The 18,948-nt window shown below is 47.9% G+C and overlaps 2 protein-coding genes across 3 annotated transcripts in view; both read left to right on the plus strand.

Annotated features, from left to right (window-relative positions):
- Nucleotides 1-4,101, plus strand: part of DOCK3 (dedicator of cytokinesis 3) — a 243,213-nt gene extending 239,112 nt beyond the window's left edge. Inside the window, exons 54-56 of the mRNA XM_014953482.1 lie at nucleotides 1,436-1,558; nucleotides 2,158-2,240; nucleotides 2,733-4,101. Coding sequence (XP_014808968.1) covers nucleotides 1,436-1,558; nucleotides 2,158-2,240; nucleotides 2,733-3,239 — 713 coding nt within the window. The 3' untranslated portion in view covers nucleotides 3,240-4,101. The remainder of the gene's footprint in view (nucleotides 1-1,435; nucleotides 1,559-2,157; nucleotides 2,241-2,732) is intronic.
- A 9,124-nt stretch (nucleotides 4,102-13,225) lies between these two features.
- Nucleotides 13,226-18,871, plus strand: MANF (mesencephalic astrocyte-derived neurotrophic factor). 2 transcript variants are annotated; one of them, XM_014953539.1, is made up of 4 exons: nucleotides 13,226-13,374; nucleotides 16,455-16,582; nucleotides 17,391-17,532; nucleotides 18,658-18,871. In XM_014953539.1, exons 1-4 carry the CDS (start codon nucleotides 13,287-13,289, stop codon nucleotides 18,840-18,842), a joined length of 543 nt encoding a protein of 180 aa, XP_014809025.1. In that variant the 5' UTR covers nucleotides 13,226-13,286; the 3' UTR covers nucleotides 18,843-18,871. The 2 variants fall into 2 exon arrangements, with proteins under 2 accessions (XP_014809025.1, XP_014809024.1); XM_014953538.1 differs by lacking the exon at nucleotides 13,226-13,374 and adding an exon at nucleotides 14,253-14,432 and having other exon boundaries at nucleotides 18,658-18,868.
- Nucleotides 18,872-18,948: the final 77 nt, after the last annotated feature.

The raw sequence follows: 18,948 nt of genomic DNA on the forward strand, positions 1-18,948 counted from the left end.
GACAGACTACTGTGGCTGGGATTGTTATGCATCTTCTCCCTCTGTTTTAGTCTTTTGACACCAACTGCAATAGTGCAAATTGGAGCACTCCGGGCTGTTCAGAAAAGAAAATTCCTCTGAAGCCACATTACCTGTGTTGAGATGTTATCCCTTGGTTTGAACTTGTTCTTTGTCAAGATTCTTCCTACCTTCTTTGTACACCTTTCTCAGTGTGAGAGTGTCTCTTTGAAAACAACATTTACTGTTATATTTTTATGGGGTTTGTTCCTTCTTATGAAGCTGTTGCTTTGTGATCTTTTTTACTTTAGGGAATTTAAGCTTTTGGGGAGCCTGTGTTCATGTTCACTCATGAACTAAAGAGAAAAAAAAAAATCAGAAATTTTGAAAGTCATTTTGGAAAAGAAACGCACCAAAGATGTCTGCAGGCATTTTAATTAAGGAGAAATCCTCTTCAGATGTCAAACTCCATGATTATTTCTCCAAGCTTCCATTTTCCAAACTGAAGATGGAAAACACTATTTTTATCTCAGTTTTCTTCGGTAAGCTCACCGAATTACTCTGTTTTCCTTTTTTCTTTTCTTCGCTAATCTGAAGAAATGGTTATTTCTTTTAAATAAACATACGCTTACTGCATGTCTGTCTTCTCAGAACGAATCGAGTCTTGCAGTGTGTTTGGAAGAAAGGAAGGTGTTTAAGGTTGACGGAATTCTCAAAACTTGTTCTTGAAAATGTTCTTGTTGGAAAGAAGCAGCTTTTATTTCTATGAATAACTAAAGTAATGAAAATCGTACTCTCTCTACCCTTCCTGATCAACGAAGTCTTTAGGTGACTTTATAATATAAGGAGTCTGAACTGCTGTCCTTAAATATTTTGTCATCAAAACTTTTTATCAACTCTGTAGCTTAGTAAATTGGGGCTTTAAAGTTGTGATTTCTTTTGGAACAGATTGACATGTGATTTCCCTCATGTCCTTTATTTGGTCTTAGCCACTGTAGTGTAGCAACAGGCCTTTCTGTCTTTCATGAGGTTCTGCCACACGTTCCCTTCTGCTCTGTCATCATTTACCATCAGGCAGAACAGCTCACAACTGAGATCTAGCTTTCCATCAGAGAGGTTTCATTTTTACTTACTGGTTTGCAAAAACCATCCCGGCAGAGTTGTACTGCTCTTCAGATTTGCTAGAAATGAGCCGAGGGGGTGATGGAAGGGAGATGGACAGACTAACACTGTGATCACCTAACTCTCGCTTCCTTAACAAAGCAGCCTATAAACTTAACACCCTGTAGACGCTGTCTTTGTGCGCCTTCAACCCTCCCTTCACTCAGTCCCTGGAATCTCTCTCTTCATTACTCAAGAGCACGCTGGAAAGCCAGTCCTCCTGGCTCCACAAACGCCCTGTTCCGTTACCCAAGTTCAATCTGTTTCAATCCTTCAGCTGTGCCAGCAGCACCCAGCAGCTGGAGCCTAGACAGCGGAACCAGAGAGGCCCTGCCATTCCTGTCTGCCCACGTTGGGAGCATCTTGGCCCCACCAGTGCCTCCCCGAAGCCTGCCCCATGGTAAGGAAATGCCCAGTAGGCCGGCTGCGTAATGCCTGCAGTCACACACAGGTAAATCTAGACCATCTGAAAGCTGACCTTAGCCTTTTTTTTCCTCCCTGTCAAAACAATCAGAAACAAAAACCCAGAGTCTTTCCTGGTCTACTAGGTTAGCACTGGACAAAGTTTGCAATTTTTTGGTTTTTTTTTCAAAATCTTCAAATTTTTTTTTTGCAGTCCTTATTATAAGATGGACTTGCGTGTATTTTGGGACTAGAATTAAGTGTGCGAGTGTTGAAACTTGGCCTGGCTTCTTGCCAATGACCATCTTCAGCAGTGATTTAAGGTTTGAAACTTCAAATGTGTATGAGCCTGTTGCCTTGCCATGAAATCCTTGATAACAGCAGTGGGTGGAAATCTTATCACTGCGCTTAACTCCTCGCTAGCCTTTTGTGATATGACAGATGCACTCCAGGATCTCTAGCAGAAGGGAAGCCCTAGGCTGGAGTGGAGTGATCAGCATTTGGAGCTGTTTCTGGAGTTACAGAATCTAAAACCCCCACTCCTTCACTGCAGCCAGGCAGCACAAGTCTGCCTTTCTGATCCTTGTCTCGTTCCAGGACACTACTCACTGCACTTCGATGCCTTCCATCACCAGCTCAGTGACGCTCCTCCAGCACTGCCTGCACGAACACTGCGCAAGGTAAAAAGGGGAGCAGCGGGAGAGCAGAGAGGGATGTAGAAGGAAAATAGGCTCCTGAAGGACCACAACCCCCTCCGCTCCCACCAGACAGTTTTTGAATACAGAAATGCTATTTTTAACATGCTGGTAACTTACACTCGAGAAAACCTACTGAAAGCTCATAACCTATTCCAGAGTTGAATTCCCTAGAAATAACTTACACAGGTTGTAGGCCTTTCCACTTTCCTTCTTTGCACCATTTGCTGTGATTTCAGGCACCCTGATTATCACCTTAATTACTGTTTCGTTAAGTGCACTTATCTGCCGACAAGAGGCACATCCATACAAGTAGGGGAATTCAGACATAAACCAATAATCGTTGACATTTTGAACACAAATGGAACTGCACCATTGTTAACTTCACTGTCAAAAGCTGAAAGGTGGAACAATACACAAGATGGGAGTGTTGCCCCCTTTGTCAATTTTAACCTGGTTTTGTTTTTCTCCAAACAGTCCCCTCTTCATCCTATCCCTGCATCGCCCACCAGTCCGCAGTCTGGTCTCGATGGAAGTAACTCCACTTTATCCGGCAGTGCCAGCAGCGGTGTCTCCTCCTTGAGCGAGAGCAATTTTGGACATTCTTCTGAACCACCTCCTCGCACAGACACCATGGATTCTGTCCCCAGCCAGGCCTGGAACACTGATGAAGACCTAGAGACGCCCTACCTCCCTGTCAGGTACAGTCTCTCTGAGCCTGATGTCCTAGAGTCGCTCAAATCCCAGCCATGCCGAAGCCACTCTGCTCCATCCGGAGTCATTCCTCAGGACACCATGGACCCTCCTGCTCTACCCCCCAAACCTTACCATTCCCGGCTGCCAAACATGGAGAACGAGGAGGGGATGATAATTGAAGATGATGACAAACACCGCCCATTGCATCGTAAAGTGTCCCAACCAGTGAGTGGTGGAAAAGAAGACCAGGCCAGGGTAGCGTGGGAGCACGGCATCAGCGAGCAGTAGGGACAACTCCTGGTAAGCAGCTTGCATCGTCCTTCCAGGTCTGACTACAAAGGAGAGAGGAGGACTCGGAGAACAGCAAACCGATTTTCTACTGCCGCAAGTTTATGTCTGGAGCCCACAAAGGCAATTGGGCCAGCATGAGAGGTTGCTGCTTTCCTTTTTAATTTCTTTTTACACCTTTCCGTTATGTTTTTTAACTTTCTGTGCAGTGGACAGTTTATTCCTTCTGCAGTTTCTTAACCACATCATATGGCACACGAGCCATAGAGACTTGCAGAAGCTGAAAAATACAATTTTAAGCGGAGGGGGAAAAAGGGAGGAATGTGGCAAGCTGATTTTGAAACTGTTTTCCTCCCAGTTCTGAGACGCACATGAGTAGAAGCAGTTGCACTAGGGACATATTTCTTTGCTGTACAGAAGTGAAAGCTCATTGCTGAAATCAGGGATTCTATGAACTGTCAGGCTGGAAGGTGCATGAGCTGCAGGCAGTGGAAAGATGGCAATTCTAAGAAGAATTTGGCTCTTTTGAGAGCAGGATTGTACATATCTGTGCAGTGATCTCCCTGCATTGGTTCATAGGTGCTGAGGCAATCTAACCAGTGCTGATGCACTGATTTCCAAGATATCATTTCCAACAAACTCTGCCTCCTTTGTTTTTTACGTACTGTTTGATTTCTTAAATTTTGCTTTCACTGGCTAAACCAACCTGCTTTCTCATTGGAATCATACGCTATTCATCTGTGCTACGGGATGAGAGGGGGTTAGTAGCCATTGGAGCTGCAACCTAATTGTAGGCCTTTCCCATGCCCAACTTTGGGCAGGCTGTTGACACCAGCATTTCTATTCCAGTTTAAAAAGAAAAGAAAAAAAAAAAAAAAAAAAAAAAAAAAAAAAAAAAAAAAAAAAAAAAAAAAAGAAACAAACAACCAAATTGAGTTTCTCATGCCACAGCTGGTTGATGACCCAGCCAGTAAAGAAAAGGTGGCTTAAATGCATCATATCCAATAATCCTTGCCTCAGGGCTGAACATCACAATTCTCACCAACTTTCATCACCCAAGAGCTGAGATTCATTCCCCGTTAACATAACGTCCTCAATCCCTCCAAAAAACTCACTGCAGCTGGTGTGCAGAAAGAATCTCCATCTCTCACAGTAGACAGCAAACACAAAGATTCAAGAAACGCCCAGTGTCTAGTGTACACCCTAGAGTCAGGGATCTTAAAGGCAACCTGTAAAGAAGAAATGTTTGATTCCTCTTTTGCTTCTTTAGAATGTATAAAGAAGCTTTAAGAGTTGCTTTTTGACTCTTCTGGAAGGTTGGTTTCTTTTCTCCTCAGGCAGCAATACAGCCTTCCCCCTTCCCCTGCCTTTTTTTTTAATTGACCGGCTCCAAAAAGAATGTTTAAAACAAAACAAAAACCAAAACGAACCCCCACACACTAAACCCAAGAAATGGAACTGTGCAGAGGTGAAGGGAGTACAAGTTTGTGAACACAAAACAAGCCTTTTAATCAGTATTTGCTTAGCTCAGTACAACACAAACCAGGCAGAAATACTGTGGGTAACAGAGCCAAGATACGGTCTTCAAAAAGAACGATAAGAAATCTTTTATTCCTCTTTTCAGTATATTTCAAGAAACTTTCAATCAAGAGAGTATCAACTATTTAGTGTTTTTACATAAACAAGCAATGCTCCTTCCCCCTGGCATGCCCCACGCATGTTTTACCCTGCCTTAGAACCCTTCCCACCCGATTGCAAAGCACACTCCAGAGGATGGGCACGGGCCACCCTCTTCCTTACCACTGAAAAACCTGAAGCACATTCAAGTAAGAGACTTACCTCCACCATAGAAATTAGTGTCAGAAACAGGAATAGCACTCAACTTCCATATTCAGTTCTTGCCCCAACCACTCCGTTTCTCGAGCTACAAACAGCGTAAAGAAGCAAAAAAGGATATTACAAATCTTTTACAGGTCACCTTTAGCACTACCTCTAAATACAGTGACTGGGCAGAGTACGTTGCTTCTGAATTCTCCTAAAGATGGTCTATCTGGACTCAGCGGTTGTATGAAGGGGATTTTTAAGAGGATTTTTTTTTTTATTTTATTTTCTTTCTCAAGCTCTAGCCCATGCAGAACTACTAAGTTATGGATTTGTTTCTTAAATGGCCTATTTGGCTGGAACAAAGTCTCTCTTGCTTCCTCTATTTTGTTACTAACACAGGCTGCTTGTAATCATTATACCCTTCACAATTAAGACAGTGATAATAAAACCTGGCCTATAGTGGACATCTCGTCTCTAGCAGGAAGGAGAGTTTTCCAATACTAGGACAGTCCTAAACGTTAATGAACCAAGCTGGGTCTCTGGTACGGAACACATGTATGAAAACTCTAAATTATGTTTTCGATAAAGCTAAGTCAAAGTAATTCCTTAAAAATGAGAGAAATATTTTCACATAGGCTATTCTCCAATCTGACTGAGATTCTTGAAGTGAAGTTTTTAAGAGAACTAAGTATTCAATTCCATCTCCCCTGCCTTTTTTATTTTTTGGCAGGAAGATTAGAAGTAGTAAATGTAGTGACTTCCTTATTGAAAAAAAAAAAAAACAGCAGGTCTTGCAAATAAAAAAAAACTTTGCAAAAACAAGAATGCAACTAACATGGGAGTAAGTCCCAGTCAGCTGGAAAAGCTGCCCACTGGAGCTCTAATCAGTCCCTCAAAACATCATCCTGCTCTGATTAGAGACATTGTACAACAGCAGTGAGTCCATTGGGGGAGTCTGACATTACTATGTACCTGTAAGGGTTTGAAAATCAGTCAGATGATGTATACAATTACCCAGTTTATGGCAGGTCCACACAGAGAAGGATGGAATAAATTGCTGAATTTACCAAATTTAAGCCTCTCTGGAGTTAAATTTCTGTTACTGTTCTGATATCTACCAAGTATTCTGTCTCCCTTTTCAGTGCTTGCCTTAAAGGGGGCAGAAGATGATAGAAAGACTATTGTTAAGATTTTGTGAATGTTGGAACTAATACTTCTCTGTAGGGTGGGGTGTCTTACAGCATAGTACGGCTCCAGCATCAAGCTCAGTCCTGGAGTAGGTGGAAGCAACAGCTGCTGTTGCCCTGGCCCAGCAGGATTTGAAGATTCCTTGTACAAACCACAGCAACAGGATGTTTTGACCAGGACCTTGTCATTCTGTACTTAACTCTAATTCAAACTTAAGATGATGTACTTGCCTTCATTGGGTTTTCTTTGCGTAACAAAATAGCATGTGCATTCCTGAGAAAATTGGTGGAATTCTGCGACTAATCTCTCCATCGTCAGTGTACCTGCTGGCCCCGTCTGAAACAAAATTGAGAAGAAACTACAGTAGTAGAAGAAAAGCAATTAAAACAATTTCTCTGAATCCTACAAATTTTTCTTTTCCAACGGTTGGGTTTCAATGGTTTTATTGCTGTGTGCAAGACTTAAGATTCTTTTCCCCCGATTGCTTTTTAGCTTACTGACCCTTTTTTAGGTAAGGGATATTGCATATCCCTTCTGTGGGAGAATCAGCCAAAACTGGGGAGGCTGGAGAGAGCAAGAGCCTTTGGGAAACAAATTATGTGATATTTAAAATTTCCTCTGATCATGCTTCTTTGTAAATACCCCCATTTGAATGCTGTGTATTTGTACAGGAAATTGAGCAAAAAATGTATAGATTGTGATGTCTGACTGGTATTCTGCCCTGTAAATGTGTTTTTAACCTCTGGCATTCTGTGCTTATTTAAAAAAGGCAAAAACCTCTAACCACTTCTCTTTTGTGTATTCATGTTTAAAATAAAATGAAAACAGCTATCTTATCTATAATGGAAATCAAATTTAAAAGGAAAAAAATAATTTGTACAAGTGTCCTAAAGGTACTTCATTGTATATATTGTGATAGCATGTTTCCAGAACCAACAAATAAGTGGTGTGAATTTTAGATGTAAATATCTGCCGTTTGTTTTGGGTTTCTTTCCCTTACCCATTCACTCGACTGCTGTGATGTGGAATTAAAGATTAATACCTGACATTAAAACAGTACAGCTGTATCTTCATTCTATCCAGACAGGGTTATCCTCAGGCTGCTCCAAATGTTCGCAAGGTTTCTGGAAACAGCCATCGCTTCCCACTTTTTTGTGAATGAGGAAAATGGGGGGGCAACCAAAAGGACCTTGTGGCTATTATGTGACCTGATATGTGGTGAGGGAACAGCTTCCACGTTGTTCTCTTGGCTGAAGTACACTATTTTATTTAATATCAGCTTCTTAGAGCAAGCATCAGGCATACCGACCAGCTAGTCGTGGCAGTCAGACTGTTGTTGTATCCATCATATAAATCCTAGACTCCTGCTTCTCTATCCCAGCTTTAATACACAGTTTTGAGCCAATACTTTCAAAAACCAATGGAAGTGGTGATTAGTTCCTCCAATACACACCTCACTGCGCAGATGGCTATTGGATGAGTGATAGCTTGTTTCACTTGTTTTTATTGCAATAGCAAGACATTTTGGCAGTGATTTAATTTCTCAATTTTAAGTATTTAAATACCAATAAATTTTAAAAGAACAGGTGTGAAAGAATAGTAATTATGACATGTAGGAACACAGGATTCCATAATTGAAAGCTACAGTGACTTCTACATACAAGTAATCTCAAAAGATGTGCATTTTTTTCCATTACCACTAATGAACCAGGTCAAGATGCAGGAGACAGAAGTAGTAACCCATTTGTCCCATCCTGTCCTGACAAACCACCAAAAAGCATATAAAACTTGTCCCAAAAGATGTTTAGCAGTAAAAATATAATAATAAGCTGGCCTTGGGGTGTACAGAAACTGCCAAGCCACCCTTGATACACACAAATACTGAGAGAGATACACTGTAACAAGGTACTTCAAAGCGCACCTAAAATATCGAAGTGTGGCTTAACTAAAGTGTTTACCTGACACCTGAAAAACTGTATAAATCACACCCTGTGAGACACTTTCTAGCCCAACTTAACAAGTCTTATTTAAGCAAATAGGGTTTTATTCACCTAAGAAGCATTTATTAGCCAAGCATAGGAAATAAAGTGTATTAGACACAACAAAACGTGTGAAGCCCTCAGCTATAAGCAAGTGTTCAAACAAAAAATCATCTAGTTTCTGGTAAAACCAACCACTCTTTTCAGTGCAAGTCAAACATTTGATTTAAGCTAAGGCAACACTAGTCAGATTGAAATCTGAATACTCTGCTCAAATACCTCTCCTTATCTAAATAAGAAAGCTTGAGCAGAGTTTCAATATATGACTTGTGCAACTCAGTATGAATTTCATTATAAAGCTGTTAAGAGGAGAAATTAAACCTCTAGAAAGGACTACAACCTAGCTCATAGAGTCAGCCCTCTGCACCTCTGCATAAATGTGCCTCTAGCTGTTGACTCTTCTTAAACCACGGACATAGTAACACAGAACAATGTTCATAAGGACACGTACACACACTCTACATTATACCCACTGCCAAGAGGTCCTAGCTACAAGTCTTCTCTTTAGTATTAGCAGACAATTCACATACTGCTTCTCCCTTTTCACAGGCTTTACTATCAATCACTGCATGAATTAAACCCAAATTTGGAATAGTAGTTCTACTACACTTCAGCTTCTATTCAGTGTTCCTTCACAGTAGTACTGCATTACATTTTTCCACCAAACTAACCTGATTTCACCTCCACCCTGACAGAACATGTTCCTTGTCCTCTCAGATGAACACCCAAAGCTGGCCTCCCCCCTTCATCTACTCCAACAGCTATACAGAGATATGCATTTTTCAGACTGCAAGGCCAGCAAAGGTCCAGCCCACACAGCAGCCTCACCACTAACACACAGCTTCTGCCATTTACCAACTTCACTTAAACCTCCCAACACCACCAACAACTTTTTATTCCCCACAGATCTACCAAGCCCAATTCACTCTCCTGGTTGCTCTTAACAGGCTGCCCTTGCCCCCTTAGCCTGTACTGACTGGTTTATTAGCCCAGAGAATAGAAGGCTCCAGGGAGACCTTATCACAGCCTTTCAGTCCCTAAAGGGGCCAACAAGAAAGATGAGGAGGGACTCTTGGGGAGGGGGGGGAAGGGTAGCGATAGGAGAGTAATGTTTTAAACTGAAAGAGGGGAGATTTAGATTAGATATCAGGAAGAAATTCTTTCCTGTGAGGGTGCTGAGACACTGGAACAGGTTGCCCAGAGAAGCTGTGGCTGCCCCATCCCTGGAGGGGTTCAAGGCCAGGCTGGATGGGGCTTTGAGCAACCTGGTTTGGTGGGAGGTGTCCCTGCCCAGGGAGGGGTGGGGGGCTTTGAGACAAGGTGATCTTGAAGGTTCCTTCCAACCCACTATTTAAGAGTTGTTCATATGCCATCTCCCCTATTAGCCCTACCCTGCTCACATCTTCCTTTTGTACTATTAGCCCCCAAAATCATATGCTGCAGGAGCCCCCAGCACAAAACCAAATACTCACAGCTACATCATTCCTCTTTTTTCCTTTTCGCTTCCCCCACCCCACGTAGAGCACTTTCAGCTACAGAAATTGCCTGGTTAGAAACAACTTCAATCCCAACTCTGGTGATCATCAATGGTGAAAACAAGCAAACCATTTAAATGCTGCAATAAATTTCTGCTTCTTCCTAAGAGTTCCTTCTCTCTAAACAACACCCACCACATGCAAAATTGAAAAGGGACATTCTATTTAGGTATTCTTTAAATCAACCACCTTTCTCTCACTCATACATGCCCAGATACAATGGAATAAAGACTATCCTTTACTGTGAAACCACCCACAGCCTGGAGAACAGTCACGTTCAACACTAAACTCCCAGCAGACTACCCCTCCATCATATGGCACTCTGCGCTACCAAAGTAGCTCCAAAAACTGGCCAAATAACTGACCAGAAGTCACTACAAGTTTACTCCTCACTCTGCCACACGCTCCAGCTCTAAGTCTGTGACCATTTACTGCACAGTCCCTCTCCGGTCTCCCAGCACCTCACCTCTTCAGTACTATTTGGCTTAGCTAATACTACAACCAAACCCACAGCCAAGCACTTCCATGAGCATGGGGGAACAAGCACAGCCACCCCTGTCCCTCTGGCATCCTGTAGGTACAGCAACCACAACGGACATAGCACCAGCAACCTCCCCAGAAGAGAGCTAATACTTTCTATTTAATCAGTCCAAGCACACAGTCTAGAGGAGGACTAGACACCCTCATCACTGGCTCCCACATCCTTTGCATCTTCCTAATAACAATGTAAAACTCCACCCACACTTTGTCTATCAAATTCTCACATACAAGACGACCTCATATCCTTCCTTGTTCTTGTCAGATTACTCTTACTCCAAAGAGGGAATTAATTGCTGAATATCCTCCCACAGCTATAGTTTCAACTCAAACATTAAACTGTGACAGCGAAACAGGAGCTGAAGCCTCCCTAACAGCTGAGGGGCTTTTAAATAATAAAAACAACCAACTTCTGCATCCAAAACGAAATCCTCATCCCAGTCACTTTCAAGAGATAAACACCAGGAACCGTGAAACTTGGCACAACTCAAAGTCTCCTGAGCAGGCGACACCAAAGGAAGATCTCTGGAGGTCAGCCAGAGATCTTCCTACTGCTTATACATGTGGAAATTAAGGGGCACATTTAAAAGGGAGAGGTGAGGCAAGTCTTTGCCTTTTCAACACCCATCCAACTTAGACTGGTAACAGCCAGCACAAGCTGTCCAGCACCCAGGCTTCAGCCATGACAAACCCCTAATGCTGTGGAGGAAGACAGCAGCTGGAGGGTGGTGGAATGGACAGAACCCTAAAAAACTAGCCATGGCTCAAAAAAGAAGCAGAAAGTAAAAAGAAGACAATCTTTTCTAATTGCTGAAATATTGGAAAATATATAATTATATAATAAAGTATAAATAAAAAGAAAAGATAAACAAAAAAGGGAGAAAAAAAAAATCAAAAGGAGTCTTTGCTCTTCCTCAAAGCCATTCGAGAGTCCTGTATTGAAACACATAGACACTCATTTCCCAATCCAAAACCAAATAAAAATCACCCCTGTCACAGTCTGTTCTATAAAAATGTACAAGATTCCTACTTTGCTTGAAGATCTGTTTCACAACTGCACTCCTTTGATAGTTAAACTTCCTCCTGACTGTGAAGCTTCGAAATTCATGGAATCCTGAATTTAAGCCCTACTTCCAACTCATTAATACGCCACTTCATCTTGCAGCTCTTTTGCCCATTATCCCGCCAGGAAAAAAGGGCAATTTAAGTAACCACTTCTCAGCACAACTAAGTGACTTTAGTGGCCAATCGGTATAAATTTAGAAAAGCCAATGATTTTCCTGAAGTACACTGATATTCAGTAATTCTCAAAATCATTATGGACTGACTTAAAAAAAAAACAAACCACAACAAAAACAAGACACTAATATCATTACCAATCTTAATAAACACATTTTGAGAGATAATGAAGTCTAGAAAGGCAAAAAGCTACCTCTTCCATCTGATAAAACAGATGTGATGTATTCACACATGCAAGATATAGTGCCCTAATTACTGCTCACCTGCTACGCGACCTTTGCTGAACCAGGTTGCTCCTCCTCCCCTCCTCCCTGTCTCTCCTCATCAAGGCTTATAATTTGCAGCTGATGACCCACAAGAGAAGTTAAGACACTGAAAAATTCCCCATGGCTTTGCTTGGGGCAGGCACAACTAGGCTGCCTCGTTAAGTCTTCCTGCACCAGGAGAACCCACCAAGCTAAGATGGGCGCTCCCCCCCGTAACACAGGGCTGTATGACTTCGCTTCTACTTTCCTTTACTAGAATAATATTCTAGGACACGTACAGTTAAACATACAGACCCTAAGAAAAGAAACATATCAACAGGGTGTGCTACTTCCCCAACTAGCCTACAACTTCCAAAGGACTGAAGTTAAAAACTCATAGGGTCGGGGACTGCTCAAGGCAGTTCCCAGCACATCCTGTGAGGGCTTTGGGAACAGATGGCGATAGGCACAGTGACTGGGATAGGAATTTAAAAATATATATTAAAAAATCTTAGTTTTCTCATTGGCTATGGAAAGAAAAAAAAAAAAAAAAAAAGCCAGAAAGAAGGCACTCACTAGTTGTTAATTTAACCACTCAGCTTTCAGTCATCCGACCTCAAAGAATTGAGGCCTTATAACTCACAGGGGGTACAGGCATCACCAAAAACCACACGCTCTATCAGTGTCGACGCTAAGGCTGAGAAGCCGGTCCCCGCCGACCCCCCCCATCCACCGCCCCTCACAGGACTCAGGGTACCCCCCACGGCCGCCCACCCAGGCGGCTCCTCCTCTGCCCTGCCAAGCTCCCTCCCACGGCCTCTCACCACACACCCTCGGCCCACGGGGAACCCAGAAAAGCACGAAGGCCTGGAGCTCCCATGGGCATCAAACCCCATGCTGCCCGAGGGCCTCGGGCCGTTTCCTCAGCCTCACCTCAGCGCGCCCCGAACCGCCGCCCCGTCACAGCCAGCAGGCGAAGGGACATCCCGCGCTGCCCGCCTACTCCCGACGCCCATCCTGGGCAGCCGTAGCCCTCGGGTGCCGCTCAGCACAGCCCCAGGGCAGCTACTGACGGCGAGCGATGGCGGAGCCGTGCTCGCCGCGCCCCTCGGCCGCAGGTGTGAGAATCTGCCCCTTTGGAAAATGGCGCCCGCGGGCAACCCTTAGGAAGCGCACGAGGAAGGTTTTCCCTTAACAAAAATGGCGGCAAAGGGAGGCGGGGAAAGTCGCGTTCTGCCGCCTCCCCCAATCAGCGGCCGCCAACTCTCCCGTGGAGGCAGCCGAGCGGCCAATCGGAGGGGGCAGCGTGGAAGCCGGGCGAGGAGCGGGCCAATGGGGCGAGAGCGGCGGCGGAGTGGGGGGGAAGCCGGCGGCGCGGGGGCGGCGGTGCCGGTGCCGGTGCGGCGGGCACAGTGCGCGCGGGCTGCCGAGCGAGGCGGGATGCGGGCGGCCCACGGGCTCTGGGCGGCGCTGGCCCTGCTCCTGCTGCCGGCCGGCAGCCGGGCCCTGCGCGACGGGGAGTGCGAGGGTGAGTGGGGCCGGGCCGGAGGGGGGGCGGGCCCGGCCGGGCTGGCGGCCCCCGGGCCCGGTGAGGTGAGGCGAGGCGAGGTGAAGCGAGGTGAGGTGAGGCGAGGCGAGGCGAGGCCGCCGCCTCCCGCAGCCCGGCCCGCTCGCTGGTGTGAGGGGTCGGGGGGCCGGGCCGGGCCGTGCCGGGCCGGCGGGGGCGGGTCCTCCCGCGTCAGGAAAGTCTCCGAAGTCCGCCCAAGTGCCGGCAGGCCGGGCCGGGAGCGCTGCCCGGGTGCCGTTGGTGGAACGGCTTGGGAGGGGCGCGCGGGGCGGCCCGGTCCTCTGCCCTGCCAAGCTCCCTCCCACGGCCTCTCACCACACACCCTCGGCCCACGGGGAACCCAGAAAAGCACGAAGGCCTGGAGCTCCCATGGGCATCAAACCCCATGCTGCCCGAGGGCCTCGGGCCGTTTCCTCAGCCTCACCTCAGCGCGCCCCGAACCGCCGCCCCGTCACAGCCAGCAGGCGAAGGGACATCCCGCGCTGCCCGCCTACTCCCGACGCCCATCCTGGGCAGCCGTAGCCCTCGGGTGCCGCTCAGCACAGCCCCAGGGCAGCTACTGACGGCGAGCGATGGCGGAGCCGTGCTCGCCGCGCCCCTCGGCCGCAGGTGTGAGAATCTGCCCCTTTGGAAAATGGCGCCCGCGGGCAACCCTTAGGAAGCGCACGAGGAAGGTTTTCCCTTAACAAAAATGGCGGCAAAGGGAGGCGGGGAAAGTCGCGTTCTGCCGCCTCCCCCAATCAGCGGCCGCCAACTCTCCCGTGGAGGCAGCCGAGCGGCCAATCGGAGGGGGCAGCGTGGAAGCCGGGCGAGGAGCGGGCCAATGGGGCGAGAGCGGCGGCGGAGTGGGGGGGAAGCCGGCGGCGCGGGGGCGGCGGTGCCGGTGCCGGTGCGGCGGGCACAGTGCGCGCGGGCTGCCGAGCGAGGCGGGATGCGGGCGGCCCACGGGCTCTGGGCGGCGCTGGCCCTGCTCCTGCTGCCGGCCGGCAGCCGGGCCCTGCGCGACGGGGAGTGCGAGGGTGAGTGGGGCCGGGCCGGAGGGGGGGCGGGCCCGGCCGGGCTGGCGGCCCCCGGGCCCGGTGAGGTGAGGCGAGGCGAGGTGAAGCGAGGTGAGGTGAGGCGAGGCGAGGCGAGGCCGCCGCCTCCCGCAGCCCGGCCCGCTCGCTGGTGTGAGGGGTCGGGGGGCCGGGCCGGGCCGTGCCGGGCCGGCGGGAGCGGTTCCTCCCGCGTCAGGAAAGTCTCCGAAGTCCGCCCAAGTGCCGGCAGGCCGGGCCGGGAGCGCTGCCCGGGTGCCGTTGGTGGAACGGCTTGGGAGGGGCGCGCGGGGCGGCCGGGCGGGCCCCTCTCCCCCCGGGGGTGCTGCCAGCCCCGTGTCCGCCCCGGTAATGCCTAAAACCAGAGGCGGTGTTCAGCAGATCGGAAACACAGGTGTACCGTACCTCCCGCCCAAACACCTACCGCAGCCCCGGGTGGGAGCTGTGGAGCCGCCCGGCAAATGACACCGCTCTGGGGTGGAACAGATTCCCCGGGTGAAGCAGGAAAAAACCCGAGTTGGGGCTGTCGGAGCCGGTTGGAGTTTGCGGTGCTCGCCCCTGTGTAAGGGGAGGGAGCGCGGTGCAGCGGGACCCCGGGCTGCGGCCCCAGCACCAGGTGGGGAAACTTGTTCTCTGCTGATAGCCCCGCTGCCTGCACCGTCTCTATTCTTTCCAAAGGTTTTCACTTCCAAACAGCGCACAGTGGACATCAGTGTGTGTCTGTGACTGGGGACAAACTGATGTGAGGTAAATCATGCTGTTGTATGCATATCAAAACAAACAAACAAAAGTTTTCCTGTATGGCCCAGTTTCTAATTACTTCTAGTCTTAAATTGAGAGTAAGTTTCTACTTGTTCTTGTGAGGGTCATACTCGCTCTCCTGTGTTTGCCCATTTCCTGTGCCACGGCTCCTGTTCAGAGTTAAATACTAGTTGCTAATGACAATAATATTTGCCCATCCCTTCCTGCTGGGGTAAACAAATCACACCAAAGACATAACCTGTGCCTTTCCCCTAGAGGCAGGCCAGTGCCTGGCGCTTGTCTCTCACCTGGGAAGTCCTGAGAATCCACAGGTCCCGCTGCAGGAACCGGTGGGGCCGCAGAGCTGTGGGTCCAGGCGATGCCGGTGTTGGCAGGCGAGTTGTGCGAGCAGCAGAATGAGTGAAATCTGACACTGGGCCAGCTGGCAGTGTCCCCTCTCGGTCACACAGCCCCTGGTGCTGTTGTCACCCTAGCTGTGCGCCCTCCTCCCCAGCGAGGCACAGCGGGTGTGCTGGGCTGAGTCTGGAGCCGACCGCTGCCGAAGGGAAAGCGCAAGGACTTGGTTGTACCTGCCCTCCCCACGGGCAGGGACTCGGGTCTGTCCTCTCAGCTGCACTTGTGGGAGTTTGTTATCTTTAAGACTCTTCCCCTTTTCAATCCGAAGCTGGTTCAGAAGCGTGTGGGAATGAAGAGAAACGTGCCAAGTGGAGAGAGCTTGTGATCACATTAATTTCTTTTTCTCTTGGAAATAACTTGCCCATGAACTGAACCAACTTGCTAATGGGTGATATGTGTTACTAAAAACAGCACACCTGGAGTCTGTAACAGGATTCTGTAGAGAGAGTTGGTTTTCAATCAGAACTGATTTTGAAGCCTGTGGTCTCACCAATTGCTTCCCAAAGCAGCAAGAATAAGACAGAAAACTAAGTTTACATTTTTGCATAGGCACAGTTTTGTGTTGTGTCCCTCGGCTGAATCTTGCTGCTCGCTCAGGACAGTGGACAGAAGGCACTGGACATGTCCATGGATCGGGTTTCTCAGATTGTCCAAAACCCACCAAAAATAGCGGGGCATATTGTTGATTGATGTGTGCTCTGAAAGACTTAACTGAAATGTGTGTGAAGTCGCTGATTGCTAATGCAGCCTCTAGAAGTTCTGTTCTCCAAATCCCTTATCCTGTTTCCCTCTAAGAGCTGCCAGGACCTTACTGCAGTGGCAGATAACTCCATCCATCTTCCCTTCCAGTGTGTGTCACGTTCCTGGGAAGGTTCTACCAGAGTCTAAAGGACAACGATGTCGAGTTCACACCTGCCAGTATTGAAAAGGAGCTCTTGAAATCCTGCAAAGAAGCAAAAGGCAAAGAGAACCGCCTGGTAAGTAGTAGTAGTATTGATACTTGTCTCTTGAGGGAATAAGTTGTAGAATACTTGGCAAACAAGGGGAAACTAGTGCTTCTGGGTTTGTACGCTGTGGCTTCCCAGGGGTGTTATTCCTAGCTCTGCGGCTACACTTGGTCCTGTATTTTTTTATCAGATAATACTTGAGGAGTTCAATCTCTTCACCTTAAAAAACAAACAAACAAAAAAAACCTACCAAAAAAACTGTCAACAGACATCTTACTGGCTGACCTTGTTTCTCCCTCTTACTGAAGTGCTGAGGATTACAAAGCTTTTATTGCTGTCCCTTAAACCGTATTTGGGGTGCTATATAAGCTGTTAAAATATTTATGCTTTTCAGCTGTTTCGATGAAAGCTAAATAAAAGAAAGCCAAATTGCCCTTACTAAACTGGAATGAAGAGCCCCAAGGAAAAGGCCCTGAACTCTCCCTAAGAAGAGAACTAGAGAGACACCATCAGAAATGCAGAGGGGGAACACCTCAGAAAGTCTTTCTTCTTGAATGAAGAAGACTTTATTCTTAATCCTTTTTTTTTTTTTTAAATGGTTGAGAAAAAAGACAACCAGTCTCAACAGCTTTAAAAGCAGTGTAATGGGAAACATCTGCCCAGTACCCTGAGCTCAGAGTTAGGCTCCCTTTTGCCTGTCTGTGGCACTCACTTGGGAAGGTTCTGTAACAGTAAACATCTAGGTGCAAAACCAACCCAGGAGAGAAGATGGATAGTAAACTCTTCTTTTAGAAGTGTTTTTCCTTGCATCTCCACCTCATTCTTTTCTTCCTTCTAGTGCTATTATGTTGGGGCCACAAGTGATGCAGCCACCAAAATCATTAACGAGGTATCAAAGCCAATGAGTCATCACATCCCAGTGGAAAAGATCTGTGAGAAACTAAAGAAGAAAGACAGTCAGATCTGTGAACTAAAATACGGTGAGTTGCTGGCATAAGGGGACATGCCCGTGCTTTTCTGGGGTGTGGATCATTTGGGGTAAAACAGCATGCTAAAACTCCTCAGTCCTAAGTTCTTAGCGAGGTCACTAGCCAAATTAGGTTGCGCAACCTGGGTTGCTCTCCATGAACATCCTAGAGAGTTTTATGGAGATGCTCAAGTACGATTGCTGGCTACTAACCCTTTTTAGCTCCTGCAGAGCCACTGGTCTGCTTTGAAATAACTAACTCTCAGGCATACTGGCACTACTGCGCTCACATCGCTATTTGGAGTTATCTTATTTAGGAGAGCATGCAGTAAAGCACACAGTGGGGAGCAGCCAAGCGTGCCCTGTGGCCTGGGATGATGTCTCACACAGGGTTCAAACCCTTAGCTAAGCTCTGTAGTCCTCTCTGCTCTCACGTTTGCCAGGAGCAGGCTGACAAACGCTTCTTTCTCACCTCCTCCGGTGCCTGCTCAGAGCATTCAGCGCTCTGTTTCTTACCACCTTCCTTGAACTCTCGCATTCCTAGACGACTTACTCTTCCTGAAAAGACTGATCTGAAGAACAGTCTTGGAAATAACCTCCTCCTGACTGCTCTCCTCTGTCTCTGCCCTCACATTCCCTGGAGACACCCCTTGGATTGTGGGTCTTTATACTTTCTTGCACTAATGTCCCGTTGCTTGCTAAAAAGCCTTTTGTTGTTATCACTTGTTATCTCTCCTCTGACGTCACTCTGCTGCCTTTTATTTATCCAGTGGAAGAGAGAACTGAAGTATTGCTGTTGATGTAATAAAGGAGGTTTCAGGGCTGTTTGTGGATCTCCTACATCTAAGCTGCAACCAAGCTTTCTGGCTTCTACTAACAACTTTTAGTGTTTTAAACCTTCTCTGCTGCCAAAAGCTTAACTTAGACGGTCCTTCCACCCTCCGGGAGCCTGGCACCTCTCATCCCTCTCCTGTTTTGGCTTCCTGGCCTCCCGTGTGGGTCTCAGCAGCCGCCACCGGACCCCTCAGAGCCGGGGTCCCTCCCCCTCTTCTCTTTGCCCCCCCGGGGCGGAGGGGGGTGCAGGGGGTGGGGGTGCGATGCTGAGCTGGGCTCTGCTCTCCCCCCGCTGTCCCCGCAGACAAACAGATCGACCTGAGCACCGCCGACCTGCGCAAGCTGCGCGTCAAGGAGCTGCGGCGGATCCTGGACGACTGGGGGGAGGCCTGCAAGGGCTGCGCCGAGAAATCCGACTTCATCCGACGCATCCACGAACTGATGCCCAAGTACCCGCCGCGGGCCGCCGGCGCCCGGGCGGATCTCTGAGGGTTGGGGGGGAAAAGGGGGGGGACCGGGACCCGAAGGGAATCACCGGGGCCGGGCCGGGCGCTGAGGCGGCCGAGGCGCGCGCGCGCCCCGCGGCGGGGGTGGG

Source organism: Calidris pugnax, unplaced genomic scaffold (assembly GCF_001431845.1).
Source record: "Calidris pugnax isolate Ruff unplaced genomic scaffold, ASM143184v1 scaffold247, whole genome shotgun sequence".
Taxonomy (NCBI): Eukaryota; Metazoa; Chordata; class Aves; order Charadriiformes; family Scolopacidae; genus Calidris; species Calidris pugnax.

What these genes read in the sequence shown, in the direction of transcription:
- MANF (XM_014953539.1), top strand. Translation starts at nt 13,287, where the DNA reads ATGCGGGCGGCCCACGGGCTCTGGGCGGCGCTGGCCCTGCTCCTGCTG. An exon ending in AAGGCAAAGAGAACCGCCTG is followed by an intron (nt 16,583 to 17,390) that starts GTAAGTAGTAGT and finishes TCTTCCTTCTAG; the next exon opens with TGCTATTATGTTGGGGCCAC. An exon ending in GATCTGTGAACTAAAATACG is followed by an intron (nt 17,533 to 18,657) that starts GTGAGTTGCTGG and finishes CTGTCCCCGCAG; the next exon opens with ACAAACAGATCGACCTGAGC.